We start from the raw sequence: 24,333 nt of genomic DNA, 5'->3' as shown, positions 1-24,333 counted from the left end.
TACGTTACGTTACACACTTTCACTGGCACACACATCATAGCCACGCCCTAAAACACCCCCTGCTTTATCACCGATTTTAAAATCAACAAGACTATTATTCAATAAATGAACATCATTCTGTGTTGTAGAAGAATTAAAACTAGCGATTGAGACCATAAACTCATTATGAAAATGTTTACTGAGGTAATAAATCAAGTGAGAAGTGGGTCACACACCGACCTCCTTTTGCAACCGCACGTGTCGCCTCCTGCTGGAATTCAGAGAGAATGCAGGTTTATGGCACTTCCGCATTTGCAGCACTTCGCCGAACCGGATGCTTTGTCCATTATTGTACAGTCTATGGTCACAACTCTTTCTAGACGGATAGCAACATGCAACCAAGGGACATGTGCAGTACATGAATGAGCAACAGAGGCAGAAGAAAAAGGAATGCCGTGAAGAGTCTGTGCCCGAGGACGGTTGCTGGGCCTTTTAAGCATTGTATAACACACAGTTATATTTTATAGGACAAAATCACAATCAAGTATTCAGAGGACCAGTGGACTGTCCATTATGTCTCCAAAGGCTGCTTTAAAGTGCTCATATTATGCTCATTTCCAGGTTCATAATTGTATTTAGATGTTATATCAGAATAGGTTTACATGATTCAATGTTCAAAAAACACCATATTTTTGTTGTACTGCACATTGCTGCAGCTCCTCTTTTCACCCTGTGTGTTGAGCTCTCTGTTTTAGCTACAGAGTGAGGCATCTCACTTCTATTCCATCTTTGTTGGGAGTCGCACATGCGCAGTAGCTAGGTAAGAACTACTAGCCAGTCAGGAGCAGAGTATGAGGGTATGCCACGCTAGCAGCTAGACATTATTAGCATTATAACGTATGTTACAAAGTGACGCACGTAAAGGCTGGACTACAGTAGAGCTGTTTGGAGCAGTTTGTGAACAGTGTTTTCTGTTGGAGATGGTAAGTCCCTTTGGGGTGGACTTCAGGCTTTTTCAGTTTGTAAACCTTTAACGTGCACAAAAAAGATATATAACAAAATAAAGGAAAGGGAAAAAGCATAATATGAGCACTTTAACAATTCAGTATGTACCCTTAATGAGATTCTGCTCCTTTGACTTGGGATGTGAAATATCAAATGGTTCTTGCCAGGAAGTGAAGATCAACCAATGTAGACAAGACAAATAAACCCATTTTCTATTTTCCCACAGTTGTACTGACTTTTTATGTAATACACTACTCTAAATCATCAAAGACCATCTTTATGGCTGCAGACTGATGTTTTTCCAGTGATGTTGAAGAAACACATTATACAAGTTATGTAATTTTCCCATGATTCATTCTTCACGCAAAGTAACAGGACGTAAATTGGTGTAATCTATCTTCTATCCGCCAAGATACTCAAGGCAAGACTGCATTATTAGATATAATCTTAATATTTACGTTATGAGGACTTAAAGATTAGGAACTTAATGACACATGCGGAATCAAGCCTATGTTTGAAGTTATTCAAAGAACCGAGCTGTGTGAAACATGTCGGGTCACTCCTGACCTTGTCAGTCAGTATCAGGTTGGCATGGAGCAGCTGGTCCATCTGGTCTGGGAGAGAACAACCAAAAGGCACACAACAGAGAAGGCACCGGGGGGGAAAAAAACTAACTTCCCCCACACAAACTCTCAAACAACTCGGCTCCTCTCAAACATGTAGAGAATGTCGTCCGACTGGAAACATCGACACGCGAAGGCTAACAGCTCTATCGAGACATGATTTCCACGACCGGGCTGACCCGTCTAACACACGGATTCCAACAGCGGGCGTGACCTCTTCACTTGAATCGTAGCAGAAAAAGAGCTGAACTCAGACTACCGCAATAACAAACAAGGGAGGTTTCACCAAGCTTTGGCTTTTATTTCTGTTTCAGCTCCCTGTTGGTCCTAACAGCCATTGTGCATAGTTGAGTCATATTGGCTTGTGTCTCGATTGGCCAGTTCTCACCACCCATCTAATTCCACTGCACAGATTAACAATAGTTATGAAGGATGCATGTGAATAATCTAATTTTATCTCTAATTACTTTTACATGAGGCAGCTACTGAAAACCTTAGTTATGGCTTTGCTCAGGTTTCACAATGACAACACTAGCTACAGTACAATGGAGAGCCCCTCAGCTGAAATGTAAGCTAGCTGACAAGCATGAGAAGTACAGTGTCGTACAAACTTAAAAAAGAAAGAAAGAAAAAGGCACTAGCTCTTATGATCCAAAGATCAGGACTACCATGATAAACAGAAGTGATAATAACAGGACAGTCTGGACCTTACTCATGAAGACTTTATACAAGCTAAGAAGGATAATGCTTGCTCAAGCTCGTGAAGAACAATATTGCATACAAATATGTGCATCTATCACTGCCTCGTTACATTACAAATAAAGAAAAACAAAGTAGGAAAACATTGTGTAAAGACAGCGTTTGGAGGGAAAAAAATGCAAATCAACTTTAAACATCAATTTCTAACCACGGTTGTAATATAGACGAAGTCAATTTCCTGTATTCGGTTTGTTTGCATTCGATTCATCTGCCTGCCCGTTATTGTGAAATGTGAGCTACAGTACAAAGATGCAATTTGGTAAAAGGTCAGTCCTTTTCAAGTGATTTTGTTTTTTCTCTCCTATTGGTCAGTTGATGTTATGGCGCGTTGACTGCTCACAGCAGCGTGCAGCCGCCTCTCTTTTTACGCTTGCGGACCTGCAGCGCCGCTCTAGTGGCCATCTCAAACACTTCCCGCACACCATCCTTGGTCTTGGCAGAGCACTCCAAGTAGCCAAAAGCACTGATCCTGCCGGCCATGTCTCTGCCTTCTTCAGTCTTCACCGGCTCCTGCATGGTTAGAGCAGAGATTGTTAGGAACTGTACAAAAAGTATTATTAGTATTAGTATAGAAGGGTGTTCAGAAAAGGGGATCGAGTTATGTTTTTCTGCTGAAGCAAAGATAATCTTTCATTTTTGGGAGTGATTAAACGTCATTTATCAGTCTCCTATAGAAGCTCCCACCACTTTACTCTGCATCTCAACAAAAAAGCGACAGTAGGTAGTTTTTGGTTCAAAAGTGTAGAAAATGACTAATATTCAGTAAACTAGAAAATATTGTTCTGTTTGCCACAATTTTGGCAATCACTTCCTCTAATTTGACTACTGGTCCCTACATCTGGAACAAACTACCGCTAAACTGTAGGTCGGCACCTAATCTCAGCTCTTTTAAATCAAGGCTGAAGACCTTTCTTTTTAACACTGCCTTTTCTTAATTCATTTTTGTATTTAAATTTTATTTTTTATTCATTAATTTTTTATAACTGTTTCTTCATCTGGGAGGGAATTACTGTAATCGTTGGGGCTTTGTAAATTATAGAGTGTGGTCTAGACCTACTCTATCTGTAAAGTGTCTCGAGATAACTCATGTTATGATTTGATACTATAAATAAAATTGAATTGAATCTGTTACCAATTTGTATGATATTTTTAACTGTGTCTTTATGTCTTGTGTAAAGCACTTTGAATGGCATTGCTGCTGAATTGTGCTATACAAATAAAATTGCCTTGCTATACAAGTAAAATTGCCTTATTGTGGATATGCAAAAAATATTAATATTTTAAGGTTTAAAGCTTTAGTACATAAGTTTTTGATATTAATAAACGTCAGTTATATTCAAGCCATTGCCAGATGAGTTACTACAAAGCTACTTAAAGGTCCGGACACATAGAGCCGATAATCGGCCGTTGGACAGTCTGGCGAGGTCAGTGATTCGAGTCTCTTCAGTGTGTTCCGTGCAGTCGTCCGTCTGAGGTGCCATCGGCCCTCATTTTGGGCGATTTGACATGTATAAATCGGCGGGGCGGGCACTGCCGGCAGTCTGACTCAAATTACCCATCTGATTGGTAGAGTGCTAACCCGGAAATGGAGAGCAGAATGAGAGTGACTAGAGTCTCTCAAAATCTGACGAAAATCTTTTAAACTGACCTTTGTTGATTTGAAATGAAGACAGATTCAGCAACTGCATGGCCTATTTCTCGCTTAAAATGTTTTCAGAAACATGTTTTGGTGAACTATTTTAGTACAATATGAGATTGTATTCTGAATGAGCCGCCATGACAGTCTGGCTTTGAATTTTCCATAGACAGTATATAATGGACCAATAGACCCCGTTGCTCTGGACGGAGACCAGTGAAGGCTATTAGAAGCACTTTTCCGGTGATGGCTAGCTTTACTGCGCAGCCTCCAACTGAGAGAGACAATGTAAATGTGACGTGAGCAACGTGTCTGAAAGTTGTAAGTCTTCTGGTAGCTGTGCCAAGAGAAATCTCAATCATTCCCAATCTTACAGAAACGGAGAGTGTAGGTATATGTAAGGAGATAACATGGGCACAGGCTAATTATTGCTAACTAAAATGCTAGTTAACATTAGTAATTAAACCTAAACAGCTCATGTAAGTCGAAACTGCCTGCGAGCTTCTCCTGTACTATACGGTAATTCCTCTACCATGTGACAGTAAGTCTCGTGGTTATGACACAATCGTTAGCCTATTTTTATAAAAGCGTCTGCTACGGAGCCATAACATGAGGTACAAGGTAATGGAGCCTTTTATACATTGTCGTGTTTCTTTAGAACTAAACAATGGACAAATAGAGTCTTTAAATGATTCAGATGTAAAGTTATTCACTGTCAAGTGACGTCAAAATGAATGCTAGTCAGTGGAATGCTAACGGGAGGTGATGACTAGGTAGCATTAAAATGGCACCATAGGAGGTTCGGGTTCTGAAGTGAAGCTTACCCCCTTAGAATTTCCGGAGAAAACAGACCCACGTGACACGTTCGTCCAATCAGCTGCCGGTTTAATTTTTTGGGCAACAATACAGATTAGCGCCGCCTGCTGTTATGGAGACATATTACGTCTTGTCTCTTCGGTGTGTTCCGAGGCATTATTTTGACCAACTCGGGGAGACTAATCAGTCCAACTGCCTTTTCTGCCAACGGTCGGCCGTCTGGTTGGTGTGTAAGCAGCTTAAGACTATCAGCTCCACACAACTCTCTCTGTATTTCTCAGCATGGCTATGCTCAAGATTGTGTCATCCGGTGACTTTCCCGCGCAGAAGCTCGAGTTAATCCTCCTTGGCTACTAGCCACTGCATCGAGGGGGGGGTGGGGATGCGTCCGCGATCACGGAAGGCTGTATCATGTGGACCCGCCGACAGTGTTGTTGTCATTACTTAGAATTCCTCATTGGGGAGACAGAATCTACACACTATAGCTTTAAATGGGAGTACATCTTAAAATCTTTGTGAACTTTTATTTTTGTGAAAAATAATGAGAGCTGCAACAATTAGTCTATTCAATAAGTCAGAAGCTGAAATAGCAACTATTGTGATTAATCGTTCGAGGTATTTTCCCAAGCAAAAATGCCAAATATTCTCTAGTTTCTGCTTCTTGCATGAGAGGAGCTGGTGCTTTTCTTTGTGATATATGACAGTAAATTAAATATCTTTGATTTTTTGACAAATTCATCGATAATTAAAATGTTGTTAGTATCAGCCCTAAACATGTTCAGTCTACCTACCCAACCCAATATTTTTTGTAAAGTCTCTTATAAAACCAAATAAGCTGAATGTGATGCACCTGTGTTTTTATGCCCGTCTACACCTTCTCCAAATAATGACAAATTTATCAAACAGGTAAACCTTGGAATCAGAGCTATACACACTACTTCAATAACCCTCCCAGCCACATCATTCGGTGGTCTGTGTGAACCATGTAAACGCCAAAACACTTGAACTAATGACTAACTGCTACTCTCGGTCAAACAGCTCCTAGTTTCTACAGAAATGGAAAGCTGACGGTAGCGTTTGAAAGAGCTGGAGAGCTTTGTCAACATGTTGCTATTATTAGCTGCACCTAGAGACAGACAGAGAACGGGCCATAGTTGCATGCTGTGACACAGTAAACCAACATGCTGCTGTCATTATAGTAAAGACTGAAAGGCCACTAGCAGCCTTTTCAGAGTGCTGTCACCGTTTGTCACTGAACGGTAACTTCCCTCTGGGAACAGACAAGTTAACAAAAATGAAAAGGGAGATAGTATTCAATTACTTCAATCTTTCTTTTGGCTTTTTAGAAAAACACCTTCTCAGACCAATAGTTTTCATATTATTTTACTTTATATTGTAATATCGTATATATGTAGTATCGTAATATTCACATTCTGCTTTTCAAAATAAATTATATATATATATATATATATATAAAAAAGTGTGTGTGTGTGTGTGTGTCCACACCTTTACCAGTACCTGAGGGAACAGGTCAACAAAGCAGCCCTTGTTTTTTGATGCAGTGCTTTTGTCACTCTGAACTCCCGGTGAATATGTCATGAATATGAACAGAAATAATTCAGATAAAAACTTCACAACTTGAACATGATGAAATGTTTCAAACCCGCACATATCCCCAGGCCTTTGGTGCCTGAGTATTCAAGGAGGTGCCCACTTGTGCCCGGTTACCCCGATCCACAGCTCATTGACCCCTCCGAGGCGTTTGTACCTGCTTCATCTTGGCCAGCTCTCTCCGTGTGTGCTCATCATTCCTCAGGTCCTTCTTGTTCCCCACCAGGATGATAGGAACATTGGGACAGAAGTGCTTCACCTCAGGCGTCCACTTCTCAGGGATATTTTCTGTCCCAGGAGAGAGACAATAAGTGACAAGAGACAAAGATAGAGACAGAGAGAGAAAGAGAAAGAGAAAGAGAAAGAGAGAGAGGCAGTCCAGAGTCACAGCGCAGAACACTTCTCATGATGGATTGCTCTGCAGACTGCTTGAGGCAAAGATGTTTTTAGCTGCACTAATCCTACTTTCCATCAAGTCAATTAAGGCATTTAACAAACAGCTTGCTTAGCTGATATGAACTGCCTTTATTCTGTGAAGATAAACACGATAACGATAGCACTTTCATACAATGTAAAGTCATGTATTTTATAATTCTGACACGTTAGACAGCTTTCCGTGCTGCTGCCGTCTCAGCCAGGCGTATCTAATTAAGACTTGTTTAAATATACAAATGTTTTAAATTAGGCTACTGTAGGTCAGCAGTTCCTTACCTAAACTGTCTGGGCTGTCGATGGAGAAGCACATGAGGATGACATCTGTGTCAGGGTAAGAGAGAGGCCTCAACCTGTCGTAGTCCTCTTGGCCTGCAGTATCCCACAGCGCCAACTCCACCTTGGAGAAAATTGGTTTTACAAACAGAGTGATTCTCCTCTTACTCCTTTTTATCTCCATGATTCATTCAATTCATTCATTCATTCATGTCATTTTGTTCAAAGTTTTGTAATTTGAACCATTCTTAAGGGCTAAAAATTAAAATTAGTGGTCTACCCAGAGTAATGTTGCTCATTGTTCCGGATGAATACACAAACATTTAACCAGTCACGACATCATTAGTGAGGACGTTTTTTTTCTTCTCATCCTCAGAGAGCCGTGACTATTTGGAGAATGATGTTTGAACGTTGATGTGGCGCGTCTTTTTCCGCACCCCTCCCAAAAGGCCAATGCTTTAAATACCAGCAAGTAAATAATGTTAAGATTGTTTAACCTTGGGACATTTAACTCCTCCTGTCACAAATACATTTCATCCTGATCATAACTTGCAATTGGTATGTTTTACCCCAGCTGCATTCCTTGTTTAGATATTTACTGCAGCTCTGACCTCATCAGCTTCACAAGTCCGTTATGTTCTCAGCGTTGTGGGAATGATTTCAGGGACTGGCCTCACCCCATTCATTCATTTAGGGAAAGTGGGACATTAGCAAGCATCAAAGCAGATACCTTCTGTCCCTGTAGGGGCATTAACAGTCGGCCTTTACCCGACTCCACTCTTTAGCTGACTCACTGTGTTCGGGGGTGGGGTGGGGGGGGGAATTTTTGTGTGAAAAATTTGGAATACTGGAACTTCTACTGAATGACAATAGATTCTGGCTATGCCCACAGAGAGTGCAAGCATCAGTCAACGGTCCTGAAATAGAGGTTCGCAGAGGCAGAGGGTGGGAGGTGGCTGCACACTGTTGAGACTGCATGAGCGACCAGAACGGTTATGTTCCCACTGGACTCATAAGCTGCAGACTTTGGGGAGGAAAAGAACGAGGGGAAAACCAGCTATATTTAGAGACTGCTCAATCCACTGAAGGTGAGAGAAAGAAAATGTTTTTGTCCTCGAGGGGAAGGGAGACTCAAATTTAGGGTCTGAGAACAACAACCATCCTCTCGAAAGTTAGAGGAGGGATAACTAAAAAGGGGCAGACCACTCATTATCTTTACCCAAATTATCCCCCGCTAGACCGATGTCCATCATGGATCCTGTTATTCCCCCCCCCCATCCAAGTGCGACCAGGACAGGAAATGAGAGTCATTTATCTGACAGGAGGGTCCTGGCGGGGGGAGAGGGATTGCCAGGAGACATCCCTGTTCCCTGTCTGAACAGGAAGCTGGGAAGTAGAGTCATTTCCTGTTTTGCCAAGTGTTGATCCTGCAGCGATGGTCGGCTCAAGAGAACAAAACTCTTTGACATAACAAGCCATCTGCAGCTCAGACTCAGCCCTCACTGACCAACTCCCTGGGACTCAGATTTAAGATGACACACACACACACACACACACACACACACACACACACACACACACACACACACACACACACACACACACACACACACACACACAGCAGGATTTGGGAGTTTCTTTTACACTTATAGGTTAAAAGAGATGCATCGAAAATTTAAAATACAGTACAGCAATAAAGTATGCAGTATCAGATTAGTATCACACTATTAATACTGGGACTAACTAGCGCTACACTGCAACAATGGTGTTTCTGTAATTTCATGTCTTCTACATGGATCATCAATGTTACTGATACAAGATACTGATTTCTTTGCCGGCTGACAAAGACAACTTTAGCCTCAGTCTTTCAGCAAAACATCACATACTGTATGGAGCCAGCAAATTCACATTTATCTTTTACAAGATCCTTCATTTAAAGCGAATAGTCAGATGGGTCATTCATGTTATTACTTTAAGGACAGTGCTGGTTTCTGACACAAACGGAAAGACTTCCTGTGCGACAGACACAACTACTTCTAGACTGCTCACTTGAGTGTCAAATCTACAAACCTGTTTTCCGTCAACCTCGATATCAGCGATGTAGTTCTCAAACACTGTCGGGACGTAGACTTCAGGAAACTGGTCTTTACTGAAAACAATGAGAAGACATGTTTTCCCACATGCTCCATCCCCGACAATCACCAGCTTCTTCCGAATGGTTGCCATCTCTGCTGGGAAACGAGAAGGTTTTTATTTTTTTTTTTTTTTTTTTACAGGAAGTCAAAAGAAATCAAAAAACAAAAAGTTGCGTGTCAAAACCATCACTACAAAAGACACTTTTTTTCCATCAAGGGAGATTTCACCTGTCAACAACAAAAGTCACACTCGGTTGTCTCGTTTGCGTATTCTACGTTTCAGATATTTAAAATTATTTGTAAAAGATCACAGGAACACAAGATAAAACAGGAACACAATGTCGTACAAAAACTTTCTGCTCATGCGGTGTGGCTCCAAAGCGACCACTGACATCTCCGACTTCAGTAGTACTGCATCACATTACGCCTTAGGGAGTGCTCTCTGATCTGCACGTTGTCACAGACAACTGCAGTCACAGACATTGAATCCCCCCCATGACGAATCTAGTGGAGTGATGGGGAAGAGAAAGAGAAAGTGTGTGTGTGTGTGTGTGTGTGTGTGTGTGTGTGTGTGTGTGTGTGTGTGTGTGTGTGTGTGTGTGTGTGTGTGTGGGGGGTTTGTTGAGACAAGCTGGGACATAATAGAATGTGTTATCATACTCCTGCTCCGCCCTGTTTGTTTCCCTCGGCAACGAGTGTGGAAAAGAAAAGCGTCCGGGAAATCAGAGCAGCTGCTTAAGTATTGGTGGTGTCCTCGAGCAGACAAAACCTTGCCCTGCTTATGATCTCTCCAGACGCTTCTTCAGGAACACTCTGTAGACATTATACTAATTCTCTCAAAATGACTTTGCATTAAAAAAGGAACAACAGCTAAACCTGCCGCACATAGGTTGTTCTGGTGTTACGCTTTAATTGCTTACATGGGGTTTACAGAGTTGTAAGCATTTGCACAAACTGCAGAACAAAAACAAAACCATGTCAAAACACAGATGGATGCAGGGTTCAATTTCACAACTACACTCCAGGCCTCCAAGGATGTAGCTTTGCAGGTTTCCTGTGCACAAAATACAATCCATAAAACCAAACAGAGCCAAGAAACATGTCTGCAATAACGCCAGATGAGGACTGCTGTAGTTAGTGCAGGCTGTGTGGGGATGAGTTAGCAGTGCAGCTGATGGATGAGCTGGAGCCCTGGTGTCTGGGAGCAGCTGTGCATATAGTCATTTGGCTGCTCACCTCATCTACTTTCTGCCAGACAGTCTTGACAGCAATCCTCTTCACGAGGGCACCCACTTATCGGGGAAAATGAATCTTTCAGTGCTGCTGGCATAACTTTTAAATTGAGTCTGCCCCAACGCCCACTCTGCTCGGATGCATAGCAACACCAAAACTGGCACTAAGTAGCATCAAACCATAAAAGAATCATCAAGAATACGGACTGAAGTTATTAGTCAAACTATTGTTTGATTGGTTTCATAACAGATCAGTGGATTAGTTAGCTGACTTGCAAACATCATTTCTTCCATGCAGGGCTGGGGGATTTGTGCAAACTCTTCTGACATTTTAAAGCTAATACCTGTCAACATTTGCAAAGTCTTAAATCATCAAACTCAGATTAAATGTATGAAGAAAATAAAAAGGACACCATATACTGTATGACATGGATTTTATGAAAGGACGTATTTGCCATTTTGAAAAAATGCATATATGCTTTCTTGCAGAGAATTAAATGATAAGATTGATACCACTCTTGTCTGTACAGTAAATATGAATGTGATATAAGAGAAGAAATTGCTACCCAGTCACCGAGATATTTAGACTTGGCATAACCAGTAGCTATACTGGAAATTGTCTGTGTGTTTGCTTGTTTGGCAGTTTTATTAATATCTTGAGTCTATTCCTTCTTCTGGGAATTCTGGTCATGGTTTGTTCCCATTTTCTCACTTTGGTCCAAAGGCCTACTCCCTCTGGTTCAGTGTGTTGAGTTACAGCTGCACAAGTTTTGCCAAAATATGCCAAAGACTCCATTTTGAATTTAGGCTGCTTTAGCTGGTCAGTGTGCTCACTTCTGTTGTTTCTACATGTTAAATATGTATTGAAAGACTGTTAAGCAAATCCCCCTGAATATACCATCGTTTACTTCAGCTGTCGTTGCAATGCTTCAACTATTATGAGATTATATTCAACTATTATGAGATTATATTCAACAAAAAACTGAACAGAGACTGCTATCACGTTGATACCGGAATAAATATTAATTCCGGAGAAACTGCACGGTATCTTAAGATTTCCAGAGTACTTGATAATGGGATCAAAACCCAAACAAGTGGGAGACAGCAGCACCAAGGCCTCAGAGGCTCACCCTTTGAAAAACAAACAATCCACTTCCTGTTCTGTGCTCCAGGAGGAGCTTTTGGCTGCAGTTCTGTTTGGACAGATTTCAGCAGAGCTGGGACAGGGAGAGGGCTGCCAAAGGCAACGCAACACATGCAAGCACGCAAGCATGCTTACTCACACACACATGCACATGTACACAGTGGCTCTCTCTGCACTGCACAACGATAGCTTGATCTTTCTGGCAGCGATATTGGGAGCCGACGAAGGAACATCTCGACACATTGGCAAAAGGAAATTATGCGTGAAAATATACCATATAGTCACAAACTGTGCCCAATACCCAGACTGTCTATGACTGATGCCCCCAAACTTAAGCGCTAATGGATAGTAATGACAGCGAGCACTGAGGATGAAGTTTATGTGGTTGCCAGTCAACAATTTCACGAGTGATGTCATCCAGATCAAGCCCGTTTATAACGTCTCAGCCAGCATTCATCCTCTCCACATTCATATCAAAGCCCGATCTCACCCTGATGCTATCACGTGTAAATGGGCACCACCATGGATGTCTTATAAGACCTGGATGAACGATATTGGCAGAGCCCTGTTCATTTCTTTGAGAGTTGCTCCGTTAGCTTCCGGGTTTACTTGATATGCGACCCACAGACTATGCGTGGTGACGTTACATGTTTTTAAAATCGCTTTTCTCAGCTCCAGGGAAGTTTTTCAAACATAAAAAGTCCATGGATTAAAACTACAAAATACAGCCACACCAGACCTTGTTTGCAGTTGGAGGTGTCCTGGCAGCAGTTTTATCGGGGTCTCTTTTGGTGGTCTATGGTTAAAATCCTTTCTAGGTCACAGAGGGATTTTTCGTTGCAATACCGCCGCGAGTGGCCACAGGACAAAATCAGCAGAGGGGCTAAGTGCTGTATGTCGGGGCCTGGGCACCACTTATCTGCAACCAGTATCAGCTGGCTGACCTTTGACTTCGACGCTACTGAATGAAAGCAAAGGTGTCACTGAGAGATTAACCGTCCTTGTGAATGCTGTGACAAAAGAGCAGGAATGGTTCAACATCATTCCATCGGCTCTCCATAACCATCACTCAGTTCAGGGTGCAGACATTTTCATTTACCTGTCACTGGGACTCTACACAACACAACTGAGATTTATCCAGTGGTGCAAAGCGGTATGCTACAACATAGTCATAAAGTCTTCAATCATTCTGAGGTTGACGGAGGACCAACTATGGTCTATAACTGTGAGACAACCACAACACTGTGTTACTTGCTGGTTAAAACATCAAAGAGACATACTGTAAGCAAAGATAACAAAATAATACAGAATAATGCTGAGCTACCCTTTAGTTAAAGTGACTATATGTAACTTTTTAAATGTTTCTGAAACTGTGTAATTATTAATCTGATGATCATAAATCACCAAACAAAGCCATAGAATACTTAATTCATAGCTTTTCAAGCTTCAAAAACTAAACATTCTGCAGTGCTCTAATACTAAATAAATTGGATACATAAAACTACAGCACTGAGCACATGGCACTTCCTGAATGTGCAAAACATAACAGAATATGTAAATAGAAAGGTTGTTAGGCCTACATTAAATTGTAAACAGAAATAATCGATTATGGCCCGGCCGATTATCGATGCAGCGTCGTCCATGTCCACGATTTGATGCATCGATTATTTGATTAATTTCAACACCTCTAGCAGGTGTGGTAAACACTAGCGCTTTTGTCCAAAGCTGCTGTCAGAATCAACACAAACTGAAAGTTACAAATAGACACTTTAACTGGTCTTTTTTAGTCAAGTTAATTTTTATTGTAATAAAAGCCTGCATTTAATGCCTTATCTACACAAAGTTATAACAAAAGCTGAAGAACAAATATGCAACCTGATACAGTGATATGAGCTATTTATATTAGTGATCTATTAGTATTCTTCCTCCCAATCTTTGAGCAGCAGTTCCAACATTTTTAGCTTGTGACCCTTCGAAATAAGCACGTTTTAGTGGCGACGAAAGATAAAATAATTCCTGCCGCAATAACTTTTCAAAGTTGTAAAATATTTTATAAACTGCTGTGCAGTGTTTTGGCATCTGAAAAGCCTTCATATTCACAGATCTCTTACTGAAACTTCCTGGATTGTATTTCATGTCTCACCGATAGGTGACGCCGACCAACGCAACCCTCTGCGTTGTTTAAATGCAAGGTTTATATACTGCATTTGTCTATATGGTGTTTAGTTCAGCCAAGGAGTTATTTTCCTTTCTCGTATTGGATAGGGTTAGATTTGGGTAAAAACGGGTTAGGGTTAGTTTGATATAGTTTGACATTTTTGGAAACATGCTTTTTTGCTTTCTTGCCCAGAGTTAGACGAGAAGATCAATACCACTCTCAAGGCTGTACAGTAAATATGAAGCTACCTTAAGCAGCTGGTTAGCTTAGCTTAGCATAAAGAAAAACATTTTGGGGGGGGAACATAGCAAGCCTTGACACTGTCCAAAGGCATCACAATCCACACACCAGCACCTCCAAAGCTCCCTGATTAATACCTTTTATTTTGCTTGTTTAAAATTGTACAAAGATTAAGGTTAACAAAAAAGTGTTGACCAGGAAATCAATCACCAACAATTGTGATAATTTATTAATCATGTAATTTATAAAGCAAACTTGCCACATTTCCTGGTTCCAGCTTCTAAATGAGAAGGATTTGTTGTTTTCCTCTTCTATTGTAAAAAATGTAGTATTTTGGGGTACTTTTTGAACTGTTGGTCAGACAAACCAAGTAAATTGTATACGTCAAGTCGTGAATATTTTTCACTATTTTGGGGTGTTTTATTGATTAAACAATTTATCGAAAAGTAACCCGCAAAATAATTAATAATGAAAGTAATTGTAAACAATAGTTACAGACCAAAAGTATACAAACAAACAAAGTATGGAAGCCGTTGTAGTGCGTGCGAGTTCACTGTGTCACTGGCAATAAGCATCAGACTGGAAGCATAAAACTTGATCCAAACACAACATAAGGAGCCGATAAAATACATAAAGCATAGCACCCTTACTTCCTACAACTGTTTGAGCAATGGCCCGGGTTAATGAACACACCACCTCTCTCTTTCTCTAAGGTTTCCTGAGGCTTATAGGGGCCAACAGGAGTTATGCAACAAGCTGAGCAGAGTTAGCCCAGAGCAGAGCGTGACCCTGACCAATGAGGTGGAGCTGCCTTTCAATCCTCATATGACTTTTAAATCAACAACAATGCTGAACATAGACAAATATCCAACCATTAAAAGGCCTCTTGTTCCTGAGATGATGACTTTTTTTTTTTACTTCTGGAGGCCCTGCAAACAAGCGAACATATTACAGGAAATGTAATATGTTTTGCTCCTCTAACAGGCATTCCAGGGCTGCACCTCTTTCTTTTATATACACTACACTACACTAAACTCAGAGAACCTGGAGTTACAGATCAGCTGACATCAACATTGAAAAGTTATTTCCTGCTTTTTTTTTTTCCTTTTTTGTGTGTGTTGCCATTAGGAGTTGTCAAGGAGCTCTGTCAAACTCTGGCTTCATAACTAACAGAGCAATAAAACCAAGGCTGGATTTTGACTGTTTGACAGATAAACATTCACCCAGAGAGCCTAACTCTCTATGGAACAACAATGTAAAACTTATTTTACTACAGAATAAAAAGAAAAAAACTTTTAAAGTACTTCAGGGACGGGATTTTTACAGGAATGTCCTCTAACATCTTTGGCTACCTAACTACAACTTATTTCTAATATGAAATTAGTGTTTTTACATCTTTTTATCTCTTTCTCAAGAGACACAAGCCAAAAGGCTGTTTTAAAAAAAGAAATACACTTAAAGATATGAAGGCACGCAAGAATTTGCCTCACCTCTGCAAGTCTGTCTGTCTGAGAAATGGGCTAAAGTCCATAAACTGGCCGAGGTTGTGGCTGAGACAGAGCAGACATCCTGCGACACTGGTTGTCTACACCACCATTAACTACAAATCTTATCTGACTGAATCTGACAGGAAGCACATCGAATCACATGCAGCAATGGGTGAATACTAAAAAAATTATCTTACAAAAAAGCTTTAGCCTGTTTCAGATAAGGCATTTATGGATACAATGTGGAGATTCCTGAGTATAAGCTGTGGACTCAAGTGCATGAAACTGAAATGTAAGTACTGAGCTTTCTTAGACAACAGCAGGAGTAGAAACAGAGGGTCAGGTCAGCCTCTTACATTCTTTGGGCGTATGTTACAAACACACCAGCTTCTTACACTGAGTCATGACTTTACTGGTACACCCATGGAAATGACCAAATATCCCAAAGGATAGCCAGCCCATGAAATAAAACCAGGTATGACATTTCCCTTGAGGCCTCCTAAGGGTAATTAACTATTTATCCATATAAAGAAAAAATAAATAAATCGGACTCTAAATTGATAATAAAAAAGGTACTTAAAATTAGGGCTACACAATATATTGTTTCTTTTAATCATTATCGCAATATGAACTTGCGCAATAAACCCATCGTGGCTGCGACATATTGTGAAAGGCTGCGACACTGAGATTTTTTGTTAGTTGAAAGAAAACATCAGTTGAAAAGTGCACTTTAAAATTTAACTCTCGGCGCCCGGATAGCTCAGTTAGTAGAGTGGGCGCCCATATATAGAGGTTTACTCCTTGACGCAGCGGGCCCGAGTTCGACTCCGACCTGTGGCTCGTTGCTGCATGTCATTCCCCCTCTCTCTCCCCTTTCATGTCTTCAGCTGTCCTGTCAAAAATAAAGCTGAAAATGCCCCCTAAAAAATCTTTTCAGTGGTGCCTTTTTTATTCAATTAAATGTTCAATGTGTTCCATAAAAGAATGTTGGAAATTATTTCCTTTCATTTGTTTTATTTATGTTTATTATTTATAGAAGCAATTTGTTGAATGTTGGCAAAATACTGAAAGCAGCAGAAATGCAGAACTAAGTACACTTTAATATCTGTTTATTGATCGCAAGTAATGTCTTATTATCGCGATATTAACGTGATTGCATATCGCATATTTTCCTCATATTGTGCAGCCCTACATAGATAAATAGATGTTTCTATATTAAATAAGGTTTTCATGTTAAAGAAATAGATATTATAATAGACATTTCCATTCTTGACAAGAGTTAGATTAGAAAATCAATACCACTGTTATATATGTCCAGTAAATACAGTATAAGGCTACAGCCAGTTAGCTTAGCTTAGCTTAATGAAGTCTCAGCCGACTCCAGGAAGTCACTGCACCCAGCCAAGAAATAGCCAAGCAAATAACCCACATGTATGTATTATAAGAACCGGATACCGGACTTAAAGATGGCGACGCCTATTCAACTAAATGAAAATTTATTTTTTTATCTTAAGCGTTTAAATGCATTATTGTTTATCTCACTCACTAGCCCCGGCCGAGCATTCCCACTCAGTTCATAGACTCTGGGATGACGTCGCTCACTGTAAAAAATCTCTTCTCTAGGCTCTGGGAAAGTTTTACAAACAAAACATTTTAATGGATTTGTGAACACCAACCTCATTATTCTGGGGGATCGCAACTCAAAAAGGCTGAGAACCACTGGTCTAGGGGACAATGTTTTTTGGGCCAGTATACGGCGAGTGGCAGCTGGCACAAATTGGCAGCAAGGCTAAGTAACTGTCCATGATAACCCTCCCTGGAACTGCAACTTGTCGTTTTTACACTTCAGGTTTAAATGGACTGAACAGACGAAAAATATAAAATGTAAATGAGTGAGTTTTACAGATGATGGTGGGTGAATTCTGTTACTTTTGAGAAGAGCCAGGCTAGTTTACCCGTTTATAGTTATGCTAAGCTAAGCTTTACATGTCATGTATAGACATGTGGTCAATCTTCTCATCTCCCCCCACAAGAAAGCAAATAGGCGTATTTCTGAAAATGGCAAACTATTCCTTTAAATTCATGTGGTTATGGTGGTATCCACAAAACTATGATCACAACTAGAACTTGTCTAATCAATGTATTGGTTGGCCATTTTTTTATTATTATTATTGACTGATCGCCTGCCTGGCAACTTTCATGGCTTCCGTCAAGCAGCAATTTATAAATACACCACAGGAATACAGCCACAAATACTCCTGCTCTTAAAGCCTATTGAGAGGAAGTAGGGCAAGACAAGAGAGTGGAGTCAGCTGGTGGCAACCGGAGCGTGATGATGACCAAACTCAAAGACAGGAGGCAGAGGATACAACGCGTGGGTTTGTGAAAACAGACACCTTATGACTAACTTCTGTTCAATAACTCAGGTCATAAGCAGCAGACAAACCAAATCTCCTCAGCCCGAAAACACGTCTGATTCTCCAGGGACAAGCACAAGGGCTGCAACTAATGATTCATTTCATTATCCATCAATCTGCAGATTATTCTCTTATTATTCCATTATTTATCTGGTCTATAGTGTCAGGAAATGGTTTAAAATAACCTTCACAATTTCAAAACAACAAGGTTAAAACGGTTTGTTTTGTCTGACAAGCAGTCAAAAAGCCAAATATATTCAGGTTACTATCATAGAAAACTGAAATCAACAGCAATTTTGCACATGCGAGAAGATGGAATCAGTCAATTTTTGCCATTTTTGCCCCCAAAAAATTACTCTGTGAAGTGTAAAGTGATGCAGATTTTCTGTTGATCAACTAACTGATTCAGCTATACAAGCCATTAATCAACAAGTTGTCAACAAAATTCTCTAACAATTGTCCATTGGACAAACCAAGCAATTTGAAGATGTCACTGTGTGCTCTGTGAAATGTATATTTGTCACTACTTTCTGACATTTTATTAGACAAAAAAAAATCTAATATTAATCTTGATATAATGATCAAAATTGTTAGATGCAGCCCTAATATATACAGCAGCAATACATTTAGACAAGACTAATGCACAAGTGTGTAGTTGAACATGGTGATGAAATACATTTCAAAACATATTTTGAGCATTTGAAAATACAATTTTCCAGTTTTCAGTACTGCAACTATGGTCATTATTTATTATCCAGTTGAATCATTAATTAAGTCTCTAAAATGTCAAAAGAACAGTGAAATATTTCCAAAGCCCATTTTGACATCTTCAAATTTCTTCTTCTGTCTGACTACCAGTGTAAACCCCAAACATATTCATTTTTATAATGATGCAAAACAGAGAAAAGCAGCAAATATTCACATTTAAAAAGCTGGAACCGAAGAATGATGTAATTTTGCTTGATAAGTTACTTAACAATAACTCCATTACACAAATTGTTATTCATTTTCTGCCAATCACTAATCAATTAATTGACTTAACTGTTATATCACTCACAGTTCTGCTGTCAAATATCTGCAAGTGTATAAAGAATATATTTTGCATGAATGCCACATGTAGGTTGATTTTTCAACACGTGTGGAACATATGGTAGATTAGGATAACAGAGCCTATTGTCATTATGTGGATTTGAAGTTACCATGAACGGGACCTTCCTATTTAAAAGAAAATCACATTAAAATCGCTTTCTTCAACATACTGTAATTAAGCCGATTTGGGCGTTTCGGTATAACTCACCAAATGTCACCCTCCGCAGGTTTTGTTGTGTTTGCAAATCATTGTGGGCAGTTCAAACAACGCCCTCTAACAGATGAGAGTCTTAATAATGAGGAAATGAAGTGTTCCCAAGAATAGAAAAGGCTCATTAGGAGATCTGCCATGTGGAGTTGCTTATTGAGGTCGCAGCAGTTGGACAGACATACCAACCGGATCTGATCTGCTGCTTCGACTTTGAAACTACCAGCAATGAAGCAATCAACAGTTGTAGAGAAACACGCCCTGACAGCTACACTCACACTGGATATATACTTCATTATAGTCAGGAATTAAACTACTACCAAAGCAAGGAAAAAAGGCCAATGTCAGTAACGTTAGGACAAGCCACCACCTTGTTCTCTTACCCAATAACGTGAGCCATAATTAGACTGCTAAGTTGCGTCAAATGAGAACATAGTCAAACTACAGCTTCCGTTTCATAATTACCTGTCAGCAACCTGATGAGAGGTTTTTATAAATATTAATCCCCGCTTTTCGTCTTGATCCTGGCAAACACATACGCACACACTCATACACCTACTTCTTGCTGCAGTAGGCTATTCGCAAATTTTTACGGAGAGGGTGCTGAGAAACGGGGCAGGCTAGCAAGATCCTCCCACAGACACCAGCGACAAGCAAGGCTAGGCTAAATAACCGGGGTTCCGTTTATGACTTTCAAAATAAAAGGGGTAGGTCGTTAAAGTTAGACTCCATCACAGTCTTCTTCACACAAGTGAGTAGTTCAGAGCCTCCAGTCATTACAATAATAATAATAATAATAATAATAATAATAATAATAATAATTTGACGGCTCCAATACTGCCTAAAATGCTGGTATCGGTATCGGGAAGTACTGGAGTTTATGCACCATCCAATACCACGTAATAAAGCCCTAAAGAAGATCTACATTAAAGGTCAAATATGTAATATTTGTACTGTAATAAATCCAAAAATGACACCAGTGCCTCATCAGATATTTAGGAAACATGTTAAACTGAAATACTATCTATTTTCTGACAACAATGCTAATGTCAGTATTTTTTCTTTTTGAAATTTACATTCTGTGACGGAATTTATGTTTATGTTTTGATGTGTGTGTTGTTATCAACGGCCCAGTTTGACAGGCAGGCCGGGTTGCCAGATATACCTGTAAAAACGTAAACCCAGCGCGCTACAGCTCTAACGGTAGTATAGCCATGAAAGCAGCAAACAAACGAACAGGATCAACGGAGATAGATTCTACATGACATAAAAAAAAGAAAACAGCATGTTTCTAACAGTTGCGTGACCAGAGACGTAACAATCCCCTGGTAAATATTGGAGATGTATTTGAAAGATGGAGACAGCTTAGAGCCCAAAAGGACGCAGAGTTGGTTTATTTTCTCCTGAACAGGTAAGCATTAGCTTCAGGCTAATTTATCACAGCTACTAGGGACGGGCATTTTTTGTCATTTCAACATTTGTGTACTCACATTGAATTATATAGCTAGAGTACCCGAGTTGGTTACTTGCAAAAACAATTGAGACATAGCCAGTAAAGTGATCCCGACTGGTCCTGGCTAACACCGCCATACTAACCCTGCTAACTGCTAGCTAACGTTACCGGAAGGACCAGGCAAGCAGCCCATGGCTGTTTACAACGTGTAGTTCAGCGGCTGGAGCCAACAACGGTGAGTTATTTTAAGCCACGAGAGGGGGGCTGTAAATCGGAAAGAGAGGACTGTGAGTTTACAGTTTAGCGATTGTTGCTGTAATTCTAAGCCAATGAAGTATGTTCCGTCGGCAAGGTAGCTAGTGGTATTTTTAGCATTCTTATTGTAATTCTAAGCCGAGAATGTGTGCCTGATTGGCGTGTGGAGAGGACGGTGAGGTTGTTGTGTTTTTAGCGGTTCATACTGTAATTTTAAGCCGAAAAAGTGTGTCTGTCAGTTGGTTACAGAGCTCCGCGTGAGCACGGGCTTTTATGACTGTCAATATAGCCAGCATCTACCGTTAGCTGGCTATGTGAGAAAAGCGTCTAGCAACATTGTTGTGTGAATGCTGCGGTCTCAGCCTGGCAACCTCCGTGAACTTCAAGTCTGGGCAGGAGGGAGGCGGGGAGACGACTCTTCAGTATATTGAATTGGTAGTGCAGTAACTATTTTAACCGCTAGCTGCCAGTATTACATACAATATTACATATTGCACCTTTAAAGTAGGCCTAGTTTATTTATGTTCTTTTTCCGTTCTAACTGACTGTCAAACCGCATAATAAAAGAAAGCAAAAAATGGTATTGGGCCATCTCTAATAATAATAATAATAATAATAATAATAGTCCTTTGTAATTTGATACTTACTTGCAAATTGGTACCACTAAAGTATAATATCAACAGGGTTCTCGATCATTAGGCAAAATAATCTTGGGCCATATATTGTGATCACATGGTGCATTTCCCTACATACAATTGTGTTTCATCAACTCACAGAAAACTTGGGGTAAGTAAGTAAACAAGTACAGGACAATTGGTTTTATAATTAGTATAGTAAACCTTTTGTCACTTCAGGGAAAACGTTGTTTAAGTATATGAGTGTACAAAGCTAAATTATTATTATCTATTATATATATATATATATATATATATATATATATATATTATAATAGATATATTATTATATTATTAATATTATCTATTATATATATATATATTAATAATTTAGCTTTATACACTCATATACTTAATGTTTTCCCTGAAGTGACAAAAGGTTTACACTGTTATTTTGAAGTCCACTGCCTGTATTTCCGGGGCTGTTATGGTTACTTCTAACCATTTTCACGGAGCTGATGCAGGCGCTGGATTCACCCAGGTCCCTCCTCCCCTCACCGGTCAAAGATGACATCATTCGTAGTACAAGTGCAACAGAAGGGATGTGTGTGGATCTCACCAGTGCGTCTCGCTGGCAGCAAAAAACATTCACTTCATATCTGAACAATATCTACAGGCTGACAGGTGAACATTCAGCAATAAAATGTCTCTGCATTATGGTCTGTCTTTGTTTCTTTTTCTTGATTGACTGAATAATTAGCAATGATGGAAAGTAGTACTACTTTTGGACTCTACTACATGCATTTTGAGCTATAGTTCTTAGTTATTTGATGCATAAATATTAAGTGAAGGTCCTTCGCGCGCGCGCGCGCACACACACACACACACATACACGCACGCACGCACACACACACACACACACACACACACACACACACACGCACACACACGTCAGTAACTGTTGCTGATTAGATCTTTGCTCAGGTTGAGGTTGATTGAAACTTTTTTCTCTTTTCACAGACCTGTAATCCATGAATTCTAAAGGGATACGTGTAATTGTATTTGTTTTACCTAGGATAACTGTTTTACGTAGCTGTATATGAATATTGATTTTTCATTGACTATTTATGTAATGTTTTCTTCTTATTCTCCACTGTGTCAAAGTGTAACTGTAAATGAAGCCATACAGAAAATGCAATAAAATATTCAAATCACATAAAAATAAGAATGATTAAAGGTTCCCTGTGGAGTTTTTGACCTCCAGCAGCACTATGGAGCTTTGTCTAAGAGTGGGTGCTCATTTTGTTTGTCACGTACACACTAACACAGTCCTAAGAGGACGCTTGAGCAAAGGATCTGTGTGGGTGGTCATTGGAGGCCTTTAAATTCTCCAACAGTAAAGCAGTTCAAATGAGCTCCACCTGACAGTCCATAAACATGCTGCTTACATATTAATGTAATAATAATTGACTACTTTATATGCTTAAAGTATATTGTACTGGTAATACTTTATTAATTTATTTTACTCAAGTAAAGTTTAGAATGGAAGACAATTAGTTGTAGTGAAGCATTACATGTTACATTGTGGTATTACTAGACATTTTCATCAAAGGTGTAAGGCCAGTTTGTGTCAAAGTGAAGGGTTACCACTTGAATACTTATATTATGTATTAATAAGGTCAGAGAGGAAAATAAATGTCTTATTTTAAAGTAAATAAGAATTGGAGTTTGTGAAACCTAAAATAATGAGAGTTAAGCCAATGTCAACAAAACACAACGGTTAATTCTTAAATAATTAATATCATGCTCAAAGGATTTGTGCTCATGTCACTAAACATGAGCCTACACGAAGAAGACTTTCCTATTGTTAAAAAATGTTATACATATTTTTGTAAACTTGTCACCTCCTAAAATTCAATGTAATAAAACATACTGAGAAATTCTACTTTTGAGAAATGAATGATGTTTTTAGATACTTAATACCAACTTATAATGCTCATGACTTTAATACCACAAGTCACGACAAGAAAAAGTGAAAATTTAGTAACTGAACTTTCTTCTTAGTCAAAGTAAGTCACACCAAAGGTTAATTTCCTTTTGAGTAATGCATGGGATGTGACAGAGTAAATAAATAAGGTCATAGCTTATGGGAAAAATTTGATTTATTTTGAAGCTGGTACACATTATTCCTCTACATCACATTCTAGGTCACACCATCTTTCCGAACAAACAGTTAATGGATGGAAACAAAAAAATAAAACTTCTGATACTGCTAACAGCCAAAGTTGTCTTCAAAAATATATGGATAACCTGAATAACAACATGACATAACAAAAATGGTACAAAAGAGGTTTACAGTACATTTCAGTTCATACATTGTTCTTCTACCAGGATCAAACTTAGTGCATTTGAAGAAAAAAAACTCCTTCATCTCTAAATAAGGCATATGTGTGAAGTTTATCACATCTTACTATACCGAGACATTTAGTGCTCAGAGAGTTAAAAAATAAAAACATGTCGTTAAATTAAACGAATGATCCTTTTTTTCATCATTTCTTTTACTGAATACAAGTGTGACCCTCGGTTATCTTTAAGGACAAAAATAAAACAAATAATGTATGAGCACATTCAATGAACAGATATAATAATTAATCAACAGACTACCACAGAGCATGTGCAACAGTCTTCTAGTGCCTACAGTGTCATCATTCATTTAACACAGGAAGTAAAGCAATACAGACTCAACTGATTCTGTTTGAGTCCA

General features: G+C 39.4%; 1 protein-coding gene across 6 annotated transcripts; it reads right to left on the bottom strand.

The window, feature by feature from the left end:
• Positions 1-1,884: 1,884 nt before the first annotated feature.
• On the bottom strand, positions 1,885-19,913 carry rhoca (ras homolog family member Ca). Of its 6 annotated transcripts, none has more exons than XM_028574933.1 (5): positions 19,713-19,913; positions 9,208-9,368; positions 7,141-7,261; positions 6,587-6,717; positions 1,885-2,876 (listed from the first exon to the last, which is right to left on the bottom strand). In XM_028574933.1, the coding sequence occupies exons 2-5, from the start codon at positions 9,361-9,363 to the stop codon at positions 2,703-2,705; spliced, it is 582 nt and encodes a 193-aa protein (XP_028430734.1). In that variant the 5' UTR covers positions 9,364-9,368; positions 19,713-19,913; the 3' UTR covers positions 1,885-2,702. The 6 variants fall into 6 exon arrangements, with proteins under 6 accessions (XP_028430734.1, XP_028430733.1, XP_028430735.1 ...); XM_028574932.1 differs by having other exon boundaries at positions 9,208-9,365; XM_028574934.1 differs by having other exon boundaries at positions 19,807-19,912.
• Between the last annotated feature and the right edge of the window lie 4,420 nt (positions 19,914-24,333).

This window comes from Perca flavescens, chromosome 4 (genome assembly GCF_004354835.1).
Source record: "Perca flavescens isolate YP-PL-M2 chromosome 4, PFLA_1.0, whole genome shotgun sequence".
NCBI classification, from domain to species: domain Eukaryota; kingdom Metazoa; phylum Chordata; class Actinopteri; order Perciformes; family Percidae; genus Perca; species Perca flavescens.
Note: the sequence above shows the minus strand (reverse complement) of the source record. Positions and strands in the feature narration are given on the sequence as shown.